General features: G+C 49.6%; 1 protein-coding gene across 1 annotated transcript; it reads left to right on the top strand.

The window, feature by feature from the left end:
* Positions 1 to 596: 596 nt before the first annotated feature.
* On the top strand, positions 597 to 11,585 carry LOC134809069 (proline-rich protein 23D1-like). Its single transcript, XM_063801107.1, has 8 exons — positions 597 to 673; positions 1,759 to 1,823; positions 2,062 to 2,129; positions 2,366 to 2,439; positions 7,784 to 8,137; positions 9,223 to 9,287; positions 9,526 to 9,593; positions 9,830 to 11,585. Exons 1-8 carry the CDS (start codon positions 597 to 599, stop codon positions 10,454 to 10,456), a joined length of 1,398 nt encoding a protein of 465 aa, XP_063657177.1. The 3' UTR covers positions 10,457 to 11,585.
* The last annotated feature ends 11,566 nt before the right edge of the window (positions 11,586 to 23,151 follow it).

The raw sequence follows: 23,151 nt of genomic DNA, 5'->3' as shown, positions 1-23,151 counted from the left end.
AAGCTTGTGAATTTCCTTCTGCTTCTGCTCCTTTGACACTTCATTTCATGTACATAACATTCCCCAGGATAGCCACCGTGAAAATTAACATATTTTTATTGCATGAAACTATAAAAGGCACACATGAAAAACTATTTCAGCAATGGATGAATTGGGTGTGACAGAAAGTGTCTATCATTATTAGGCAAGACCTAGAGGATGGGAGGGGACAGGAAACAGGTTGGCTGTTGATGGGATTAGGCAGGTTCTGTTGATCGGTCATCTATCGGTTGAGTTACACCCTAGTCCTCCATGAGGGCCCCTCCCGTTGTCATACCAGGAACAGCCAATCACATCAGTTCCTGCTGACAAATCCCCTGGCTCCACCCCCTGCTGACAGTGTACAAGATTCCCCCAAGAGCTCAGTTGTCAGAGCCTCATCCACCTGCCGCTGGCCACAGCCCCGTCGCTACACAACCCAAGCCTTGGGGAGCAGCTTTGGGGCTGACACCACTCTCTCCAAGGAACTAAAGGATTCGGGAGCCAAGAAGAAATCTTTGCAGTAGACAGACAAACACTGGCAGTGGCTGACTTGGAGAACCCTGGAAATTTTCACCATGAAAGGTTCCCGGCGCCCAAGAAGCCCCAGTGATTCCTGCACCGAATCCAAGAGCGACCACGCAGGAGAGAGCGGGTGAGCTTTGCTATGTGCTGGGGACGCCTGCGGGGTGACCTGCCTGTGGGATGTGTGGGTGTGTGTTGGAGAGAGGGGAAGGGAAAAGGGATGCATGAACCTGCCATGAGATTGGATGTTTTGAATTTGGGGCCAGAGGGAAGTGAGGTGCCCGTAAGTCATCACAGGGTGCTGGGAAGGCTTCTACATCCCAACCACACACATATCTCAGGGCAGCCCCACTTTCAATCCACCCAACCAGCTCCACAGGGAATGGGCTCTGTGTTCTGCAAGAAGGGAGATTGTAGGACATGATGTGAGAGTTTCAAGATCTACTAGGAAAAATAAAAGAGTTTCCTCCTTTTTTAATTGTTCATTTTTCTATTTGTCTTATTTACTGATGTATTTTATGGAGACAGCGTCTCACTCCGATGGTCCACACGTGAGTGCAGTGGCGTGATTTTAGCTGACTGTGGGCTCCACCTCTGAGTCGCAGGTGATCCTCCCACCTGAGCCTCCTGAGTAGGTGAGACCACAGGCATGCACCACAATGACCCACTGATGTTTTTTATTTTGAGTGGAGACTAGCTTTCCCCATGTTGCCCAGGCTGCTCTCAAACTCCTGGACTCAAGCAATCCTCCGACCTTGGCCTCCCAAAGTGCTGGGATTACAGGCGCATGCCATCATGCCCGACAAATTCCTTCCTTTTCTCCTGCTGTTATTCGAATCCTAAGACCCCATTCCGTTGTTACCTGTCTACACAGAGGTGCCACCTTTCCGGGATCTCAACATCTTTCTCCAGCTCCTCACACCCAAGGAGAGTTTTCCAACTCTGATCTGCATGAACTCCTGAAAGGGTAAACTGCTCCCTGTGGGCACCGACCCTCCTTCCCTGCCTTTTCTTCACCCAGGGAAGCTCAGGTAGATGGGGTGAGAACAGGAACAGCTGGGAGTTAGGATAGATTGGGAGCAGGTCTCACAGGAAGTGGATGACGAGTCTGTGACCTTGAATGAAAGGCAGGGAAGTGGAGTGAATTGGTGGGGATTCAGGGAATTGGACGTTAAGGAACTGCCCGAAATCTGACTGTGTCTCTCTGTCCTACAGCTCCAGCGGCACGCCATCAAATGCCCCAAAACGCCAGAAAGTGGAGGAGCTGGGTCCTCATCCAGGTGAGGCATCTTCTCTTTTTCATCCCGAGTCCCCTGCTACCAAGCCAGGGTCCCATCACGTCATGAGACGAGCAGCTGTGCTGTCCAGAGTGTCGGGAGCTTCCTCCTGCAGCTCCGTGGCTGGGTGTCCTGTACCTGGCTTCTTCTGTATTTGGTCTTTCTCACGGTGGCACCTTGAACCCTCAAGGGCATCCTGCATGACAAGGGCTTTCACCTGCACACTCTGCTCTCTCCACAGGTGCAGAACCAGCTCCGGTACAGCCAGCTCCCCACCACCCTGCACAGCTGCCCCTGGAGCTGCCCCAGGTAAGGTCACACCACCTAGGTGGGCGTGGGTGAGACAGGTCTGCCTGAGCTCCAGGCCCTAGGGGACTTCCAGGAAATCACCGTCCCAAGGGGCGTCAATACAGGTGCAAATTCTGGGTGTCCCTGCGGGGTTTCATTTATGCCTGGGGAAGTTACTGGCAGCTCCCCGCCTTGCTCTCTCCCTGTTTGAGCCACCCTCAGAGGACAATGACTGACCCACGGCTTTTCTCCCCCAGGGCCCACGGCTTCCCCAGAGGAAGGTGATCATCGCGGTCTTGGAACCAGGAATGGTCCTGCACCTGCGCCTGGGGCAGGAGTTCCTGGGGCTGGACCCACAGGGAGCCCTGCGACTCAGCCTCCTCAATGTGCAGCTCCTGGTGGTCCCTGAGCAAGTCTTGATGTCCTTGAAGGATCTCTTGTACCCTGCCCATGCCCGCTGGCTCCTGCTCACTAGTACAGAGACTGTCTGGGAGATTGACATTGAAAATGGATCTGTGAGAGCCCAGAGAGCAGAGAATGTGTGTGTGGCGCCTTCAGTAAAAGAGGGTGAGGCTCCCCAAGGCTTCCTGCCCCTGATGGGACCCCCAGCAAACCTTGTGCATGGAGTCAGCCCTTCTTCCTGGCGTGTCCTCTACCTCAAACCTGACTACAGAGCGGCCGTCCACCAGGGCTCATCCCAAATGCCCAAGCCTAGTCCCTGGAGACAGGCTCTGCCTGAAGAATTCCACTTGGATCTCCATGGCCTGGAGCCCCTGCCCACCTCTGCCCTCAGACCTCTACCTCCCTCACCCGGTCCGGAGCCCAGAATTTGCCACAACTTTCTATGGAGGCCAACGTGCAAGGCCCGAAGACGTCTCTTCTAAGGCTCATGGGCCATGAACCCTCAGGCACCAGACGGGAATCAGAGACGCTCTATTCAGAATGAAGCACACCTGCTTTTTCATGCTGTCTCCCCGCACAGATGTCTCGGCATCTCGGAGGAGAGAGATGCTGCGCAAGCTGGAGGGGTGGAGAAATGCTCCGTCCTCTCACCTGAACCTTTGCTCTGCCTCAGATGCTCTTGATTTGTATCAAAGAGCAACCTTGAGATTGGGGCACAAAATATTTGCAAATCTCATATACGTGCAAGGACTGCTCATACTCAGAATACACAGAGTTGTCAAAACTCCAATGGAACAAACCAATGATTCTGTTCCAAACGCAGCAAGAGACTTGAGCAGACATTTCCTCAGAGGGGATGTAAAGAACCACTTCCAAAAGCGTTCACTGTCCCTCCCCTGGGGAAATGCACGTCAAATACACCTTCAACAACAACCAAGAAGCTCTCCCAGAAGCCACCGTGACAATCACTCACCATCCCAAGGGCTGCGGAGCATGTGGAGAAGCTGGAACGCTCTGACAGTGCTGCTTGGAATCCAACTGGGACAACCCCCAGGGAGAAAGAGTTTCATTGATTCATAATCAATGCAATAGGCACTTAGCATTGGAACCATCTTTCCCACCCTGAGATAGTTGTTCTAAAGGAATTAGAACTCACGTGGACAAGGCTGAGGGCAGAGGCTTCTAGCACCTGTCCTCACAATCGCCAAAAGATGGAAGGGACTTCAATGTCGTTCCACAGTGTCTAGAAAGAGGAACTGTGACCCATTCTTTCAATGGGATGCAGTTCAGCAATGACTAGGCTGGGATTGTTGTTGGTAAATTCAGTTCTAAGAATGAGTAGTGAAGAACTTGTCGGAACACTTGAAGGTATGTTTGGACTCTTACGCTATGTGAGACTTCTCCTGAGATTGTAACTCTCATGAAATTGACATGCACATCAAGCATGTGTGATCGACGTTCAGTTTCCAACTGAGGTTTGCTGTAAAACACATACTAGATTTTGCATCTGAGAATGAAGGATTGTAGCATGTATCTTATTCATCATTGTGACATCAATTGTATTGGTGTTGATTATATCTGTATTCCTTGGGTTAAATAAAAATGTTAAAATGAGTTTCGTCTATTTGCGTTTCTTTTCTTTAATGTGTTTGCTCAAACATCTCCATTTCTGGGCCGTGCATGGTGGCTCATGCCTGTAATCCGAGCACTTCGGGAGGCTCAGGCGGGTGCGTCCCGAGGGCAGGAGATCGAGACCGTCCTGGCTAACACGGTGAAAGCCCGTCTCTACTAAAAACAAAAATAAATAGCAAAAAATTAGCTGGGCGTGGTGTCGGGCGCCTGTAGTCCCAGCTCTTTGGGAGGCTGAGGCAGGAGAATGGCATGACCCCAGGAGGCAGAGCTTGCAGTGAGCCGAGGTCACTCCACTGCACTCCAGCCTGGGCCACAGTGCGAGGTTCCGTCTCATCAAAAGAAGAACAAACATCTCCATTTCTGGCTGGGCACAGCAGCTCCCACCTGTAATCCCAGCACTTTGGGAGGCTGAGGCGGGTGGATCACTTGAGCCCAGGCGCTGGAGACCAGCCTGGGCAGCATGAGGAAACCCCATCTCTAGAAAAAATGCAAAAATTACACAGGTGTGGGATCTCCCCACTCCAGAGGCTGAGGTGGGAGGATGGCTTCAGTGCAGGAGGCAGAGGTTGCAGTGATCTGAGATCGTGCCATTGCACTCCAGCCTGAGTGACAGAGTGAGACCCGGTCTACAAATAATCCTAATAAAAAGTAAAGTAAAATAAAATAAAACTCCATTTCTGCCGCAAACTGTTTTATTTCTACTGGATACAAGGCACAGATGGTAGAGCCCAGAGTAAGTGGACAGAGATGAGCTTTCTCAAGGCAAAAGAGGATCCCCCACTCCACAGATGACAGCACACACACAAACACACAGTCACACTCTCACACAATCACAAGACACATTGAAGTATCCATTTACACCCCCACCACAGGTCATCTTCAGATTTCCCTGAGTGATTCTCAAATGCATGAGTCTGCACTTCTAACGAGTCTTTTAGGAATAGATCCCCAGAAGTGGTCTGTTTGGACAATTAAGGGGGAATCACAATTAGCAACTCTCTCCTAACACCTTGTATATTTGTATATTTCCCTTTACTTCCTTTTCTTTCTTTTCTATTTGGTTATTTCTTTATTATTTGAGACGAAATATCCACTGTACTCGGCATACTTCCCGTTTCTAGGAGTACAAACAAATTATGGAATGCTGGGTAACAATCCCCGAAAGAGTCCCTATAAAAGTCAATTCAATATTTTTTGCTATGGAAGCATTTATAAGACACGTTAAAAAAGAATGATTTCAGCCAGTGGATAAGGAGGCTATAGCAGAAAGTGAGAATCACTCTTACGCCATGTCTACTGGAATGGGTAGGAATGGGGCAGGGCTCTCCTCGCCCACCAGGAAGCACCAAGACTGCCCGATCAAATGGTCAACAAACAGCATTCTTTTTTTTTTTTTTTAATTTTTTGAGATAGAATTTAGCTTTTGTTGCCCGGACTGGAGGACAATGGCGTGATCTCGGCTCACCGCAACCTCTGCCTCCTAGGTTCAAGTGATTCTCCTGCCTCAGCCTCCCGAGTAGCTGGGATTAAAGGCATGTGCCTCTATGAAAGGCTGATTTGTATTTTTAGTAGAGTCGGGATTTCTCCATGTTAGTCAGGCCGATCTCCACCTCCCGACTACAGGTGATTGACCCGCCTCGGCCTGCCATTGTGCTGGGATTACAGGCATCAGCCACCATTCCCAACCTGAACCGTATTCTTTCCTGCTGTATTTATTAATTCACTAACATGCGTATTCTAACATTGCGAACTTGGCCATCCAACACAACTATTCATGAAGACATAGTTAAGGGAAGAATGTACTCCAACTGATTGGGAACATTAACATTGTTTTCCATACTTTTTTTTTTTTTAAGAACACACATTTGTTTATCACAGTTCTGGAGGCCGGAAGTCCACGATGAGGGTGCCAGCATGATCGGGGTCTGGTGAGGACCCTCCTCCAGGTTGGAGACTGTCATATCCTCCCTGTCTCCCCACATGGAAGGTGCCGGCGAGCTCTCTTCCGTCACTTTCAGAAGGGCACTAATCCAATTTTCGAGGGTTCCACTTTCATAATCTCATCATCTCCCAAGGGCCCCACCTCCTGATACCTTCACATTGGAGGTTTGAGGGTTAGAATTTAAGCCTAAAGGAAAAAGCATTTTATTTTTGAGAGAGAGTCTTGCTCTGTTGCCGAGGCTGAAGTTCAGTGGCACGATCAAGGCTCCCTGTGGCCTTGCCATCTCGGGCGCAAGCGATCCTAACACTTCAGCCTCCTAAGTAGCTGAGACTACCGGCACCTACCACCACACTTGGCTGATTTTTACATTTTTGTAGAGAGGAGGGCCTCGCTATGCTATCCCGGCTTGTCTCGAACGCCTGGGCTCAAGCGAGCCTCCTGCCTCTGCCTCCCAAAGCACTGGGATTACAGGCATGAGCCACCACTCCCAGACCAAGATATTCATACAGGAAATATGAACTCCTATCTCAGATTCCATATCTAATAATGATTGCTGGCAGTAAGGATGCTCTCAAGTTACAAGGGTAATGATAATGGAATCACCACGATCTTGGTGATGCAGCATCTCAAACTCATGCCTTCTTCAATTCTGATCACAGAGATGAAGAGCACATGAAACTCTTACACATTTTCTTTCAAGATTTCGCCTAGAAGTGATACATCTAGTCTCCTTGATTTGAGAATGATTGTTTTTAAAATCGAGGAGATGAGTCCAACACGGTCCTCTGTGTCCCCAGAGGGAGATGGGAACTGTATAAGTGTCTGAGGCAGTTATTGAATTATTCTTCTATTCACCAATGTTTCTTTTACACACAAGAAGGAAGGACGGAGGGAAGAGGGGAAGGGGAAGGGAAGAAGGCAGGCAGGAAGGAAAGAGGGAAGGGAGGGAGGAGGGATGGAAAGAGGGAGGGAGGGAGTGAGTGAGGGGGCGATGGAGGGGGGTAGGATCGAGGGAGGGAGAAAGCGAACAATGTCTGAAAGAAAGAAAGAAAGAGAGAAAATATCTCCAAAACCCAAAATGAGTCAACAGCAATGAACATTCTCAAGAGAAAGAAGGGTCTCCACCCCAGGAACAGCAACTTCATCCTGGCTTCACACACACACACACAAACACGCACGCACACACACACACACACACACGCTTTCATAGGCACATCCACAAATCCAATCAAAGGTTCCTTGGTGTCATCCTGAAATTCTCAGCAGCGTTTGTCAAATGCCCTAAGATTGAACTTCTGAAGCACCTTCTTATTTGGGTAGGAAGAAAGAAGCCAACATGTTTAGGAAACATGGCAGGAATTCAAGCAGAGACGCTCAGAGAAGCTTGTGAATTTCCTTCTGCTTCTGCTCCTTTGACACTTCATTTCATGTACATAACATTCCCCAGGATAGCCACCGTGAAAATTAACATATTTTTATTGCATGAAACTATAAAAGGCACACATGAAAAACTATTTCAGCAATGGATGAATTGGGTGTGACAGAAAGTGTCTATCATTATTAGGCAAGACCTAGAGGATGGGAGGGGACAGGAAACAGGTTGGCTGTTGATGGGATTAGGCAGGTTCTGTTGATCGGTCATCTATCGGTTGAGTTACACCCTAGTCCTCCATGAGGGCCCCTCCCGTTGTCATACCAGGAACAGCCAATCACATCAGTTCCTGCTGACAAATCCCCTGGCTCCACCCCCTGCTGACAGTGTACAAGATTCCCCCAAGAGCTCAGTTGTCAGAGCCTCATCCACCTGCCGCTGGCCACAGCCCCGTCGCTACACAACCCAAGCCTTGGGGAGCAGCTTTGGGGCTGACACCACTCTCTCCAAGGAACTAAAGGATTCGGGAGCCAAGAAGAAATCTTTGCAGGAGACAGACAAACACTGGCAGTGGCTGACTTGGAGAACCCTGGAAATTTTCACCATGAAAGGTTCCCGGCGCCCAAGAAGCCCCAGTGATTCCTGCACCGAATCCAAGAGCGACCACGCAGGAGAGAGCGGGTGAGCTTTGCTATGTGCTGGGGACGCCTGCGGGGTGACCTGCCTGTGGGATGTGTGGGTGTGTGTTGGAGAGAGGGGAAGGGAAAAGGGATGCATGAACCTGCCATGAGATTGGATGTTTTGAATTTGGGGCCAGAGGGAAGTGAGGTGCCCGTAAGTCATCACAGGGTGCTGGGAAGGCTTCTACATCCCAACCACACACATATCTCAGGGCAGCCCCACTTTCAATCCACCCAACCAGCTCCACAGGGAATGGGCTCTGTGTTCTGCAAGAAGGGAGATTGTAGGACATGATGTGAGAGTTTCAAGATCTACTAGGAAAAATAAAAGAGTTTCCTCCTTTTTTAATTGTTCATTTTTCTATTTGTCTTATTTACTGATGTATTTTATGGAGACAGCGTCTCACTCCGATGGTCCACACGTGAGTGCAGTGGCGTGATTTTAGCTGACTGTGGGCTCCACCTCTGAGTCGCAGGTGATCCTCCCACCTGAGCCTCCTGAGTAGGTGAGACCACAGGCATGCACCACAATGACCCACTGATGTTTTTTATTTTGAGTGGAGACTAGCTTTCCCCATGTTGCCCAGGCTGCTCTCAAACTCCTGGACTCAAGCAATCCTCCGACCTTGGCCTCCCAAAGTGCTGGGATTACAGGCGCATGCCATCATGCCCGACAAATTCCTTCCTTTTCTCCTGCTGTTATTCGAATCCTAAGACCCCATTCCGTTGTTACCTGTCTACACAGAGGTGCCACCTTTCCGGGATCTCAACATCTTTCTCCAGCTCCTCACACCCAAGGAGAGTTTTCCAACTCTGATCTGCATGAACTCCTGAAAGGGTAAACTGCTCCCTGTGGGCACCGACCCTCCTTCCCTGCCTTTTCTTCACCCAGGGAAGCTCAGGTAGATGGGGTGAGAACAGGAACAGCTGGGAGTTAGGATAGATTGGGAGCAGGTCTCACAGGAAGTGGATGACGAGTCTGTGACCTTGAATGAAAGGCAGGGAAGTGGAGTGAATTGGTGGGGATTCAGGGAGTTGGACGTTAAGGAACTGCCCGAAATCTGACTGTGTCTCTCTGTCCTACAGCTCCAGCGGCACGCCATCAAATGCCCCAAAACGCCAGAAAGTGGAGGAGCTGGGTCCTCATCCAGGTGAGGCATCTTCTCTTTTTCATCCCGAGTCCCCTGCTACCAAGCCAGGGTCCCATCACGTCATGAGACGAGCAGCTGTGCTGTCCAGAGTGTCGGGAGCTTCCTCCTGCAGCTCCGTGGCTGGGTGTCCTGTACCTGGCTTCTTCTGTATTTGGTCTTTCTCACGGTGGCACCTTGAACCCTCAAGGGCATCCTGCATGACAAGGGCTTTCACCTGCACACTCTGCTCTCTCCACAGGTGCAGAACCAGCTCCGGTACAGCCAGCTCCCCACCACCCTGCACAGCTGCCCCTGGAGCTGCCCCAGGTAAGGTCACACCACCTAGGTGGGCGTGGGTGAGACAGGTCTGCCTGAGCTCCAGGCCCTAGGGGACTTCCAGGAAATCACCGTCCCAAGGGGCGTCAATACAGGTGCAAATTCTGGGTGTCCCTGCGGGGTTTCATTTATGCCTGGGGAAGTTACTGGCAGCTCCCCGCCTTGCTCTCTCCCTGTTTGAGCCACCCTCAGAGGACAATGACTGACCCACGGCTTTTCTCCCCCAGGGCCCACGGCTTCCCCAGAGGAAGGTGATCATCGCGGTCTTGGAACCAGGAATGGTCCTGCACCTGCGCCTGGGGCAGGAGTTCCTGGGGCTGGACCCACAGGGAGCCCTGCGACTCAGCCTCCTCAATGTGCAGCTCCTGGTGGTCCCTGAGCAAGTCTTGATGTCCTTGAAGGATCTCTTGTACCCTGCCCATGCCCGCTGGCTCCTGCTCACTAGTACAGAGACTGTCTGGGAGATTGACATTGAAAATGGATCTGTGAGAGCCCAGAGAGCAGAGAATGTGTGTGTGGCGCCTTCAGTAAAAGAGGGTGAGGCTCCCCAAGGCTTCCTGCCCCTGATGGGACCCCCAGCAAACCTTGTGCATGGAGTCAGCCCTTCTTCCTGGCGTGTCCTCTACCTCAAACCTGACTACAGAGCGGCCGTCCACCAGGGCTCATCCCAAATGCCCAAGCCTAGTCCCTGGAGACAGGCTCTGCCTGAAGAATTCCACTTGGATCTCCATGGCCTGGAGCCCCTGCCCACCTCTGCCCTCAGACCTCTACCTCCCTCACCCGGTCCGGAGCCCAGAATTTGCCACAACTTTCTATGGAGGCCAACGTGCAAGGCCCGAAGACGTCTCTTCTAAGGCTCATGGGCCATGAACCCTCAGGCACCAGACGGGAATCAGAGACGCTCTATTCAGAATGAAGCACACCTGCTTTTTCATGCTGTCTCCCCGCACAGATGTCTCGGCATCTCGGAGGAGAGAGATGCTGCGCAAGCTGGAGGGGTGGAGAAATGCTCCGTCCTCTCACCTGAACCTTTGCTCTGCCTCAGATGCTCTTGATTTGTATCAAAGAGCAACCTTGAGATTGGGGCACAAAATATTTGCAAATCTCATATACGTGCAAGGGCTGCTCATACTCAGAATACACAGAGTTGTCAAAACTCCAATGGAACAAACCAATGATTCTGTTCCAAACGCAGCAAGAGACTTGAGCAGACATTTCCTCAGAGGGGATGTAAAGAACCACTTCCAAAAGCGTTCACTGTCCCTCCCCTGGGGAAATGCACGTCAAATACACCTTCAACAACAACCAAGAAGCTCTCCCAGAAGCCACCGTGACAATCACTCACCATCCCAAGGGCTGCGGAGCATGTGGAGAAGCTGGAACGCTCTGACAGTGCTGCTTGGAATCCAACTGGGACAACCCCCAGGGAGAAAGAGTTTCATTGATTCATAATCAATGCAATAGGCACTTAGCATTGGAACCATCTTTCCCACCCTGAGATAGTTGTTCTAAAGGAATTAGAACTCACGTGGACAAGGCTGAGGGCAGAGGCTTCTAGCACCTGTCCTCACAATCGCCAAAAGATGGAAGGGACTTCAATGTCGTTCCACAGTGTCTAGAAAGAGGAACTGTGACCCATTCTTTCAATGGGATGCAGTTCAGCAATGACTAGGCTGGGATTGTTGTTGGTAAATTCAGTTCTAAGAATGAGTAGTGAAGAACTTGTCGGAACACTTGAAGGTATGTTTGGACTCTTACGCTATGTGAGACTTCTCCTGAGATTGTAACTCTCATGAAATTGACATGCACATCAAGCATGTGTGATCGACGTTCAGTTTCCAACTGAGGTTTGCTGTAAAACACATACTAGATTTTGCATCTGAGAATGAAGGATTGTAGCATGTATCTTATTCATCATTGTGACATCAATTGTATTGGTGTTGATTATATCTGTATTCCTTGGGTTAAATAAAAATGTTAAAATGAGTTTCGTCTATTTGCGTTTCTTTTCTTTAATGTGTTTGCTCAAACATCTCCATTTCTGGGCCGTGCATGGTGGCTCATGCCTGTAATCCGAGCACTTCGGGAGGCTCAGGCGGGTGCGTCCCGAGGGCAGGAGATCGAGACCGTCCTGGCTAACACGGTGAAAGCCCGTCTCTACTAAAAACAAAAATAAATAGCAAAAAATTAGCTGGGCGTGGTGTCGGGCGCCTGTAGTCCCAGCTCTTTGGGAGGCTGAGGCAGGAGAATGGCATGACCCCAGGAGGCAGAGCTTGCAGTGAGCCGAGGTCACTCCACTGCACTCCAGCCTGGGCCACAGTGCGAGGTTCCGTCTCATCAAAAGAAGAACAAACATCTCCATTTCTGGCTGGGCACAGCAGCTCCCACCTGTAATCCCAGCACTTTGGGAGGCTGAGGCGGGTGGATCACTTGAGCCCAGGCGCTGGAGACCAGCCTGGGCAGCATGAGGAAACCCCATCTCTGGAAAAAATGCAAAAATTACACAGGTGTGGGATCTCCCCACTCCAGAGGCTGAGGTGGGAGGATGGCTTCAGTGCAGGAGGCAGAGGTTGCAGTGATCTGAGATCGTGCCATTGCACTCCAGCCTGAGTGACAGAGTGAGACCCGGTCTACAAATAATCCTAATAAAAAGTAAAGTAAAATAAAATAAAACTCCATTTCTGCCGCAAACTGTTTTATTTCTACTGGATACAAGGCACAGATGGTAGAGCCCAGAGTAAGTGGACAGAGATGAGCTTTCTCAAGGCAAAAGAGGATCCCCCACTCCACAGATGACAGCACACACACAAACACACAGTCACACTCTCACACAATCACAAGACACATTGAAGTATCCATTTACACCCCCACCACAGGTCATCTTCAGATTTCCCTGAGTGATTCTCAAATGCATGAGTCTGCACTTCTAACGAGTCTTTTAGGAATAGATCCCCAGAAGTGGTCTGTTTGGACAATTAAGGGGGAATCACAATTAGCAACTCTCTCCTAACACCTTGTATATTTGTATATTTCCCTTTACTTCCTTTTCTTTCTTTTCTATTTGGTTATTTCTTTATTATTTGAGACGAAATATCCACTGTACTCGGCATACTTCCCGTTTCTAGGAGTACAAACAAATTATGGACTGCTGGGTAACAATCCCCGAAAGAGTCCCTATAAAAGTCAATTCAATATTTTTTGCTATGGAAGCATTTATAAGACACGTTAAAAAAGAATCATTTCAGCCAGTGGATAAGGAGGCTATAGCAGAAAGTGAGAATCACTCTTACGCCATGTCTACTGGAATGGGTAGGAATGGGGCAGGGCTCTCCTCGCCCACCAGGAAGCACCAAGACTGCCCGATCAAATGGTCAACAAACAGCATTCTTTTTTTTTTTTTTAATTTTTTGAGATAGAATTTAGCTTTTGTTGCCCGGACTGGAGGACAATGGCGTGATCTCGGCTCACCGCAACCTCTGCCTCCTAGGTTCAAGTGATTCTCCTGCCTCAGCCTCCCGAGTAGCTGGGATTAAAGGCATGTGCCTCTATGAAAGGCTGATTTGTATTTTTAGTAGAGTCGGGATTTCTCCATGTTAGTCAGGCCGATCTCCACCTCCCGACTACAGGTGATTGACCCGCCTCGGCCTGCCATTGTGCTGGGATTACAGGCATCAGCCACCATTCCCAACCTGAACCGTATTCTTTCCTGCTGTATTTATTAATTCACTAACATGCGTATTCTAACATTGCGAACTTGGCCATCCAACACAACTATTCATGAAGACATAGTTAAGGGAAGAATGTACTCCAACTGATTGGGAACATTAACATTGTTTTCCATACTTTTTTTTTTTTTAAGAACACACATTTGTTTATCACAGTTCTGGAGGCCGGAAGTCCACGATGAGGGTGCCAGCATGATCGGGGTCTGGTGAGGACCCTCCTCCAGGTTGGAGACTGTCATATCCTCCCTGTCTCCCCACATGGAAGGTGCCGGCGAGCTCTCTTCCGTCACTTTCAGAAGGGCACTAATCCAATTTTCGAGGGTTCCACTTTCATAATCTCATCATCTCCCAAGGGCCCCACCTCCTGATACCTTCACATTGGAGGTTTGAGGGTTAGAATTTAAGCCTAAAGGAAAAAGCATTTTATTTTTGAGAGAGAGTCTTGCTCTGTTGCCGAGGCTGAAGTTCAGTGGCACGATCAAGGCTCCCTGTGGCCTTGCCATCTCGGGCGCAAGCGATCCTAACACTTCAGCCTCCTAAGTAGCTGAGACTACCGGCACCTACCACCACACTTGGCTGATTTTTACATTTTTGTAGAGAGGAGGGCCTCGCTATGCTATCCCGGCTTGTCTCGAACGCCTGGGCTCAAGCGAGCCTCCTGCCTCTGCCTCCCAAAGCACTGGGATTACAGGCATGAGCCACCACTCCCAGACCAAGATATTCATACAGGAAATATGAACTCCTATCTCAGATTCCATATCTAATAATGATTGCTGGCAGTAAGGATGCTCTCAAGTTACAAGGGTAATGATAATGGAATCACCACGATCTTGGTGATGCAGCATCTCAAACTCATGCCTTCTTCAATTCTGATCACAGAGATGAAGAGCACATGAAACTCTTACACATTTTCTTTCAAGATTTCGCCTAGAAGTGATACATCTAGTCTCCTTGATTTGAGAATGATTGTTTTTAAAATCGAGGAGATGAGTCCAACACGGTCCTCTGTGTCCCGAGAGGGAGATGAGAACTGTATAAGTGTCTGAGGCAGTTATTGAATTATTCTTCTATTCACCAATGTTTCTTTTACACACAAGAAGGAAGGACGGAGGGAAGAGGGGAAGGGGAAGGGAAGAAGGCAGGCAGGAAGGAAAGAGGGAAGGGAGGGAGGAGGGATGGAAAGAGGGAGGGAGGGAGTGAGTGAGGGGGCGATGGAGGGGGGTAGGATCGAGGGAGGGAGAAAGCGAACAATGTCTGAAAGAAAGAAAGAAAGAGAGAAAATATCTCCAAAACCCAAAATGAGTCAACAGCAATGAACATTCTCAAGAGAAAGAAGGGTCTCCACCCCAGGAACAGCAACTTCATCCTGGCTTCACACACACACACACAAACACGCACGCACACACACACACACACACACACACGCTTTCATAGGCACATCCACAAATCCAATCAAAGGTTCCTTGGTGTCATCCTGAAATTCTCAGCAGCGTTTGTCAAATGCCCTAAGATTGAACTTCTGAAGCACCTTCTTATTTGGGTAGGAAGAAAGAAGCCAACATGTTTAGGAAACATGGCAGGAATTCAAGCAGAGACGCTCAGAGAAGCTTGTGAATTTCCTTCTGCTTCTGCTCCTTTGACACTTCATTTCATGTACATAACATTCCCCAGGATAGCCACCGTGAAAATTAACATATTTTTATTGCATGAAACTATAAAAGGCACACATGAAAAACTATTTCAGCAATGGATGAATTGGGTGTGACAGAAAGTGTCTATCATTATTAGGCAAGACCTAGAGGATGGGAGGGGACAGGAAACAGGTTGGCTGTTGATGGGATTAGGCAGGTTCTGTTGATCGGTCATCTATCGGTTGAGTTACACCCTAGTCCTCCATGAGGGCCCCTCCCGTTGTCATACCAGGAACAGCCAATCACATCAGTTCCTGCTGACAAATCCCCTGGCTCCACCCCCTGCTGACAGTGTACAAGATTCCCCCAAGAGCTCAGTTGTCAGAGCCTCATCCACCTGCCGCTGGCCACAGCCCCGTCGCTACACAACCCAAGCCTTGGGGAGCAGCTTTGGGGCTGACACCACTCTCTCCAAGGAACTAAAGGATTCGGGAGCCAAGAAGAAATCTTTGCAGGAGACAGACAAACACTGGCAGTGGCTGACTTGGAGAACCCTGGAAATTTTCACCATGAAAGGTTCCCGGCGCCCAAGAAGCCCCAGTGATTCCTGCACCGAATCCAAGAGCGACCACGCAGGAGAGAGCGGGTGAGCTTTGCTATGTGCTGGGGACGCCTGCGGGGTGACCTGCCTGTGGGATGTGTGGGTGTGTGTTGGAGAGAGGGGAAGGGAAAAGGGATGCATGAACCTGCCATGAGATTGGATGTTTTGAATTTGGGGCCAGAGGGAAGTGAGGTGCCCGTAAGTCATCACAGGGTGCTGGGAAGGCTTCTACATCCCAACCACACACATATCTCAGGGCAGCCCCACTTTCAATCCACCCAACCAGCTCCACAGGGAATGGGCTCTGTGTTCTGCAAGAAGGGAGATTGTAGGACATGATGTGAGAGTTTCAAGATCTACTAGGAAAAATAAAAGAGTTTCCTCCTTTTTTAATTGTTCATTTTTCTATTTGTCTTATTTACTGATGTATTTTATGGAGACAGCGTCTCACTCCGATGGTCCACACGTGAGTGCAGTGGCGTGATTTTAGCTGACTGTGGGCTCCACCTCTGAGTCGCAGGTGATCCTCCCACCTGAGCCTCCTGAGTAGGTGAGACCACAGGCATGCACCACAATGACCCACTGATGTTTTTTATTTTGAGTGGAGACTAGCTTTCCCCATGTTGCCCAGGCTGCTCTCAAACTCCTGGACTCAAGCAATCCTCCGACCTTGGCCTCCCAAAGTGCTGGGATTACAGGCGCATGCCATCATGCCCGACAAATTCCTTCCTTTTCTCCTGCTGTTATTCGAATCCTAAGACCCCATTCCGTTGTTACCTGTCTACACAGAGGTGCCACCTTTCCGGGATCTCAACATCTTTCTCCAGCTCCTCACACCCAAGGAGAGTTTTCCAACTCTGATCTGCATGAACTCCTGAAAGGGTAAACTGCTCCCTGTGGGCACCGACCCTCCTTCCCTGCCTTTTCTTCACCCAGGGAAGCTCAGGTAGATGGGGTGAGAACAGGAACAGCTGGGAGTTAGGATAGATTGGGAGCAGGTCTCACAGGAAGTGGATGACGAGTCTGTGACCTTGAATGAAAGGCAGGGAAGTGGAGTGAATTGGTGGGGATTCAGGGAATTGGACGTTAGGGAACTGCCCGAAATCTGACTGTGTCTCTCTGTCCTACAGCTCCAGCGGCACGCCATCAAATGCCCCAAAACGCCAGAAAGTGGAGGAGCTGGGTCCTCATCCAGGTGAGGCATCTTCTCTTTTTCATCCCGAGTCCCCTGCTACCAAGCCAGGGTCCCATCACGTCATGAGACGAGCAGCTGTGCTGTCCAGAGTGTCGGGAGCTTCCTCCTGCAGCTCCGTGGCTGGGTGTCCTGTACCTGGCTTCTTCTGTATTTGGTCTTTCTCACGGTGGCACCTTGAACCCTCAAGGGCATCCTGCATGACAAGGGCTTTCACCTGCACACTCTGCTCTCTCCACAGGTGCAGAACCAGCTCCGGTACAGCCAGCTCCCCACCACCCTGCACAGCTGCCCCTGGAGCTGCCCCAGGTAAGGTCACACCACCTAGGTGGGCGTGGGTGAGACAGGTCTGCCTGAGCTCCAGGCCCTAGGGGACTTCCAGGAAATCACCGTCCCAAGGGGCGTCAATACAGGTGCAAATTCTGGGTGTCCCTGCGGGGTTTCATTTATGCCTGGGGAAGTTACTGGCAGCTCCCCGCCTTGCTCTCTCCCTGTTTGAGCCACCCTCAGAGGACAATGACTGACCCACGGCTTTTCTCCCCCAGGGCCCACGGCTTCCCCAGAGGAAGGTGATCATCGCGGTCTTGGAACCAGGAATGGTCCTGCACCTGCGCCTGGGGCAGGAGTTCCTGGGGCTGGACCCACAGGGAGCCCTGCGACTCAGCCTCCTCAATGTGCAGCTCCTGGTGGTCCCTGAGCAAGTCTTGATGTCCTTGAAGGATCTCTTGTACCCTGCCCATGCCCGCTGGCTCCTGCTCACTAGTACAGAGACTGTCTGGGAGATTGACATTGAAAATGGATCTGTGAGAGCCCAGAGAGCAGAGAATGTGTGTGTGGCGCCTTCAGTAAAAGAGGGTGAGGCTCCCCAAGGCTTCCTGCCCCTGATGGGACCCCCAGCAAACCTTGTGCATGGAGTCAGCCCTTCTTCCTGGCGTGTCCTCTACCTCAAACCTGACTACAGAGCGGCCGTCCACCAGGGCTCATCCCAAATGCCCAAGCCTAGTCCCTGGAGACAGGCTCTGCCTGAAGAATTCCACTTGGATCTCCATGGCCTGGAGCCCCTGCCCACCTCTGCCCTCAGACCTCTACCTCCCTCACCCGGTCCGGAGCCCAGAATTTGCCACAACTTTCTATGGAGGCCAACGTGCAAGGCCCGAAGACGTCTCTTCTAAGGCTCATGGGCCATGAACCCTCAGGCACCAGACGGGAATCAGAGACGCTCTATTCAGAATGAAGCACACCTGCTTTTTCATGCTGTCTCCCCGCACAGATGTCTCGGCATCTCGGAGGAGAGAGATGCTGCGCAAGCTGGAGGGGTGGAGAAATGCTCCGTCCTCTCACCTGAACCTTTGCTCTGCCTCAGATGCTCTTGATTTGTATCAAAGAGCAACCTTGAGATTGGGGCACAAAATATTTGCAAATCTCATATACGTGCAAGGACTGCTCATACTCAGAATACACAGAGTTGTCAAAACTCCAATGGAACAAACCAATGATTCTGTTCCAAACGCAGCAAGAGACTTGAGCAGACATTTCCTCAGAGGGGATGTAAAGAACCACTTCCAAAAGCGTTCACTGTCCCTCCCCTGGGGAAATGCACGTCAAATACACCTTCAACAACAACCAAGAAGCTCTCCCAGAAGCCACCGTGACAATCACTCACCATCCCAAGGGCTGCGGAGCATGTGGAGAAGCTGGAACGCTCTGACAGTGCTGCTTGGAATCCAACTGGGACAACCCCCAGGGAGAAAGAGTTTCATTGATTCATAATCAATGCAATAGGCACTTAGCATTGGAACCATCTTTCCCACCCTGAGATAGTTGTTCTAAAGGAATTAGAACTCACGTGGACAAGGCTGAGGGCAGAGGCTTCTAGCACCTGTCCTCACAATCGCCAAAAGATGGAAGGGACTTCAATGTCGTTCCACAGTGTCTAGAAAGAGGAACTGTGACCCATTCTTTCAATGGGATGCAGTTCAGCAATGACTAGGCTGGGATTGTTGTTGGTAAATTCAGTTCTAAGAATGAGTAGTGAAGAACTTGTCGGAACACTTGAAGGTATGTTTGGACTCTTACGCTATGTGAGACTTCTCCTGAGATTGTAACTCTCATGAAATTGACATGCACATCAAGCATGTGTGATCGACGTTCAGTTTCCAACTGAGGTTTGCTGTAAAACACATACTAGATTTTGCATCTGAGAATGAAGGATTGTAGCATGTATCTTATTCATCATTGTGACATCAATTGTATTGGTGTTGATTATATCTGTATTCCTTGGGTTAAATAAAAATGTTAAAATGAGTTTCGTCTATTTGCGTTTCTTTTCTTTAATGTGTTTGCTCAAACATCTCCATTTCTGGGCCGTGCATGGTGGCTCATGCCTGTAATCCGAGCACTTCGGGAGGCTCAGGCGGGTGCGTCCCGAGGGCAGGAGATCGAGACCGTCCTGGCTAACACGGTGAAAGCCCGTCTCTACTAAAAACAAAAATAAATAGCAAAAAATTAGCTGGGCGTGGTGTCGGGCGCCTGTAGTCCCAGCTCTTTGGGAGGCTGAGGCAGGAGAATGGCATGACCCCAGGAGGCAGAGCTTGCAGTGAGCCGAGGTCACTCCACTGCACTCCAGCCTGGGCCACAGTGCGAGGTTCCGTCTCATCAAAAGAACAAAAATCTCCATTTCTGGCCGGGCACAGTAGCTCCCACCTGTAATCCCAGCACTTTGGGAGGCTGAGGCGGGTGGATCACTTGAGCCCAGGCGCTGGAGACCAGCCTGGGCAGCATGAGGAAACCCCATCTCTGGAAAAAATGCAAAAATTACACAGGTGTGGGATCTCCCCACTCCAGAGGCTGAGGTGGGAGGATGGCTTCAGTGCAGGAGGCAGAGGTTGCAGTGATCTGAGATCGTGCCATTGCACTCCAGCCTGAGTGACAGAGTGAGACCCGGTCTACAAATAATCCTAATAAAAAGTAAAGTAAAATAAAATAAAACTCCATTTCTGCCGCAAACTGTTTTATTTCTACTGGATACAAGGCACAGATGGTAGAGCCCAGAGTAAGTGGACAGAGATGAGCTTTCTCAAGGCAAAAGAGGATCCCCCACTCCACAGATGACAGCACACACACAAACACACAGTCACACTCTCACACAATCACAAGACACATTGAAGTATCCATTTACACCCCCACCACAGGTCATCTTCAGATTTCCCTGAGTGATTCTCAAATGCATGAGTCTGCACTTCTAACGAGTCTTTTAGGAATAGATCCCCAGAAGTGGTCTGTTTGGACAATTAAGGGGGAATCACAATTAGCAACTCTCTCCTAACACCTTGTATATTTGTATATTTCCCTTTACTTCCTTTTCTTTCTTTTCTATTTGGTTATTTCTTTATTATTTGAGACGAAATATCCACTGTACTCGGCATACTTCCCGTTTCTAGGAGTACAAACAAATTATGGACTGCTGGGTAACAATCCCCGAAAGAGTCCCTATAAAAGTCAATTCAATATTTTTTGCTACGGAAGCATTTATAAGACACGTCAAAAAAGAATCATTTCAGCCAGTGGATAAGGAGGCTATAGCAGAAAGTGAGAATCACTCTTACGCCATGTCTACTGGAATGGGTAGGAATGTGGCAGGGCTCTCCTCGCCCACCAGGAAGCACCAAGACTGGCCGATCAAATGGTCAACAAACAGCATTCTTTTTTTTAATTTTTTTAATTTTTTGAGATAGAATTTAGCTTTTGTTGCCCAGGCTGGAGTACAATGGCGCGATCTCGGCTCACCGCAACCTCTGCCTCCTAGGTTCAAGTGATTCTCCTGCCTCAGCCTCCCGAGTAGCTGGGATTAAAGGCATGTGCCTCTATGAAAGGCTGATTTGTATTTTCAGTAGAGTCAGGATTTCTCCATGTTGGTCAGGCTGATCTCCACCTCCCGACTACAGGTGATTGACCCGCCTTGGCCAGCCATTGTGCTGGGATTACAGGCATCAGAAACCATTCCCAACCTGAACTGTATTCTTTACTGCTGTATTTATTAATTCACTAACATGCGTATTCTAACATTGCAAACTAGGCCATCCAACACAACTATTCATGAAGACATAGTTAAGGGAAGAATGTACTCCAACTGATTGGGAACATTAACATTGCTTTCCACACTTTTTTTTCCTTTAAGAACACACATTTGTTTATCAGAGTTCTGGAGGCCGGAAGTCCACGATGAGGGTGCCAGCATGATCGGGGTCTGGTGAGGACCCTCCTCCAGGTTGGAGACTGTCATATCCTCCCTGTCTCCCCACATGGAAGGTGCCGGCGAGCTCTCTTCCGTCACTTTCAGAAGGGCACTAATCCAATTTACGAGGGTTCCACTTGCATAATCTCATCATCTCCCAAGGGCCCCACCTCCTGATACCTTCACATTGGAGGTTTGAGGGTTAGAATTTAAGCCTAAAGGAAAAAGCATTTTATTTTTGAGAGAGAGTCTTGCTCTGTTGCCGAGGCTGAAGTTCAGTGGCACGATCAAGGCTCCCTGTAGCCTTGCCATCCCGGGCGCAAGCGATCCTAACACTTCAGCCTCCTAAGTAGCTGAGACTACAGGCACCTACCACCACACTTGGCTCATTTTTACATTTTTGTAGAGACGAGGGTCTCGCTATGCTGTCCCGGCTTGTCTCGAACTCCTGGGCTCAAGCGAGCCTCCTGCCTCTGCCTCCCAAAGCACTGGGATTACAGGCATGAGCCACCACTCCCAGACCAAGATATTCATACAGGAAATATGAACTCCTATCTCAGATTCCATATCTAATAATGATTGCTGGCAGTAAGGATGCTCACAAGTTACAAGGGTAATGATAATGGAATCGCCACGATCTTGGTGATGCAGCATCTCAAACTCATGCCTTCTTCAATTCTGATCACAGAGATGAAGAGCACATGAAACTCTTACACATTTTCTTTCAAGATTTCGCCTAGAAGTGATACATCTAGTCTCCTTGATTTGAGAATGATTGTTTTTAAAATCGAGGAGATGAGTCCAACACGGTCCTCTGTGTCCCCAGAGTGAGATGAGAACTGTATAAGTGTCTGAGGCAGTTATTGAATTATTCTTCTATTCACCAATGTTTCTTTTACACACAAGAAGGAAGGACGGAGGGAAGAGGGGAAGGGGAAGGGAAGAAGGCAGGCAGGAAGGAAAGAGGGAAGGGAGGGAGGAGGGATGGAAAGAGGGAGGGAGGGAGGGAGTGAGGGGGCAGTGGATTGGGGTAAGATCGAGGGAGGGAGAAAGCAAAAAATGTCTGAAAGAAAGAAAGAAAGAGAGAAAATATCTCCAAAACCCACAATGAGTCAACAGCAATGAACATTCTCAAGAGAAAGAAGGGTCTCCACCCCAGGAACCGCCACTTCATCCTGACTTCACACACACACACACAAACACACACACACACACACACACACACACACGCTTTCATAGGCACATCCACAAATCCAATCAAAGGTTCCTTGGTGTCATCCTGAAATTCTCAGCAGCGTTTGTCAAATGCCCTAAGATTGAACTTCTGAAGCACCTTCTTATTTGGGTAGGAAGAAAGAAGCCAACATGTTTAGGAAACATGGCAGGAATTCAAGCAGAGACGCTCAGAGAAGCTTGTGAATTTCCTTCTGCTTCTGCTCCTTTGACACTTCATTTCATGTACATAACATTCCCCAGGATAGCCACCGTGAAAATTAACATATTTTTATTGCGTGAAAATATAAAAGGCACACATGGAAAACTATTTCAGCGATGGATGAATTGGGTGTGACAGAAAGTGTCTATCATTATTAGGCAAGACCTAGAGGATGGGAGGGGACAGGAAACAGGTTGGCTGTTAATGGGATTAGGCAGGTTCTGTTGATCGGTCATCTATCGGTTGAGTTACACCCTAGTCCTCCATGAGGGCCCCTCCCGTTGTCATACCAGGAACAGCCAATCACATCAGTTCCTGCTGACAAATCCCCTGGCTCCACCCCCTGCTGACAGTGTACAAGATTCCCCCAAGAGCTCAGTTGTCAGAGCCTCATCCACCTGCCGCTGGCCACAGCCCCGTCGCTACACAACCCAAGCCTTGGGGAGCAGCTTTGGGGCTGACACCACTCTCTCCAAGGAACTAAAGGATTCGGGAGCCAAGAAGAAATCTTTGCAGGAGACAGACAAACACTGGCAGTGGCTGACTTGGAGAACCCTGGAAATTTTCACCATGAAAGGTTCCCGGCGCCCAAGAAGCCCCAGTGATTCCTGCACCGAATCCAAGAGCGACCACGCAGGAGAGAGCGGGTGAGCTTTGCTATGTGCTGGGGACGCCTGCGGGGTGACCTGCCTGTGGGATGTGTGGGTGTGTGTTGGAGAGAGGGGAAGGGA

The sequence above is a fragment of the Pan troglodytes genome, chromosome 20 (assembly GCF_028858775.2).
Source record: "Pan troglodytes isolate AG18354 chromosome 20, NHGRI_mPanTro3-v2.0_pri, whole genome shotgun sequence".
NCBI lineage: Eukaryota > Metazoa > Chordata > Mammalia > Primates > Hominidae > Pan > Pan troglodytes.
The sequence above is the reverse complement of the archived record's forward strand: the minus strand, read 5'-3'. Positions and strand labels throughout refer to the sequence as shown.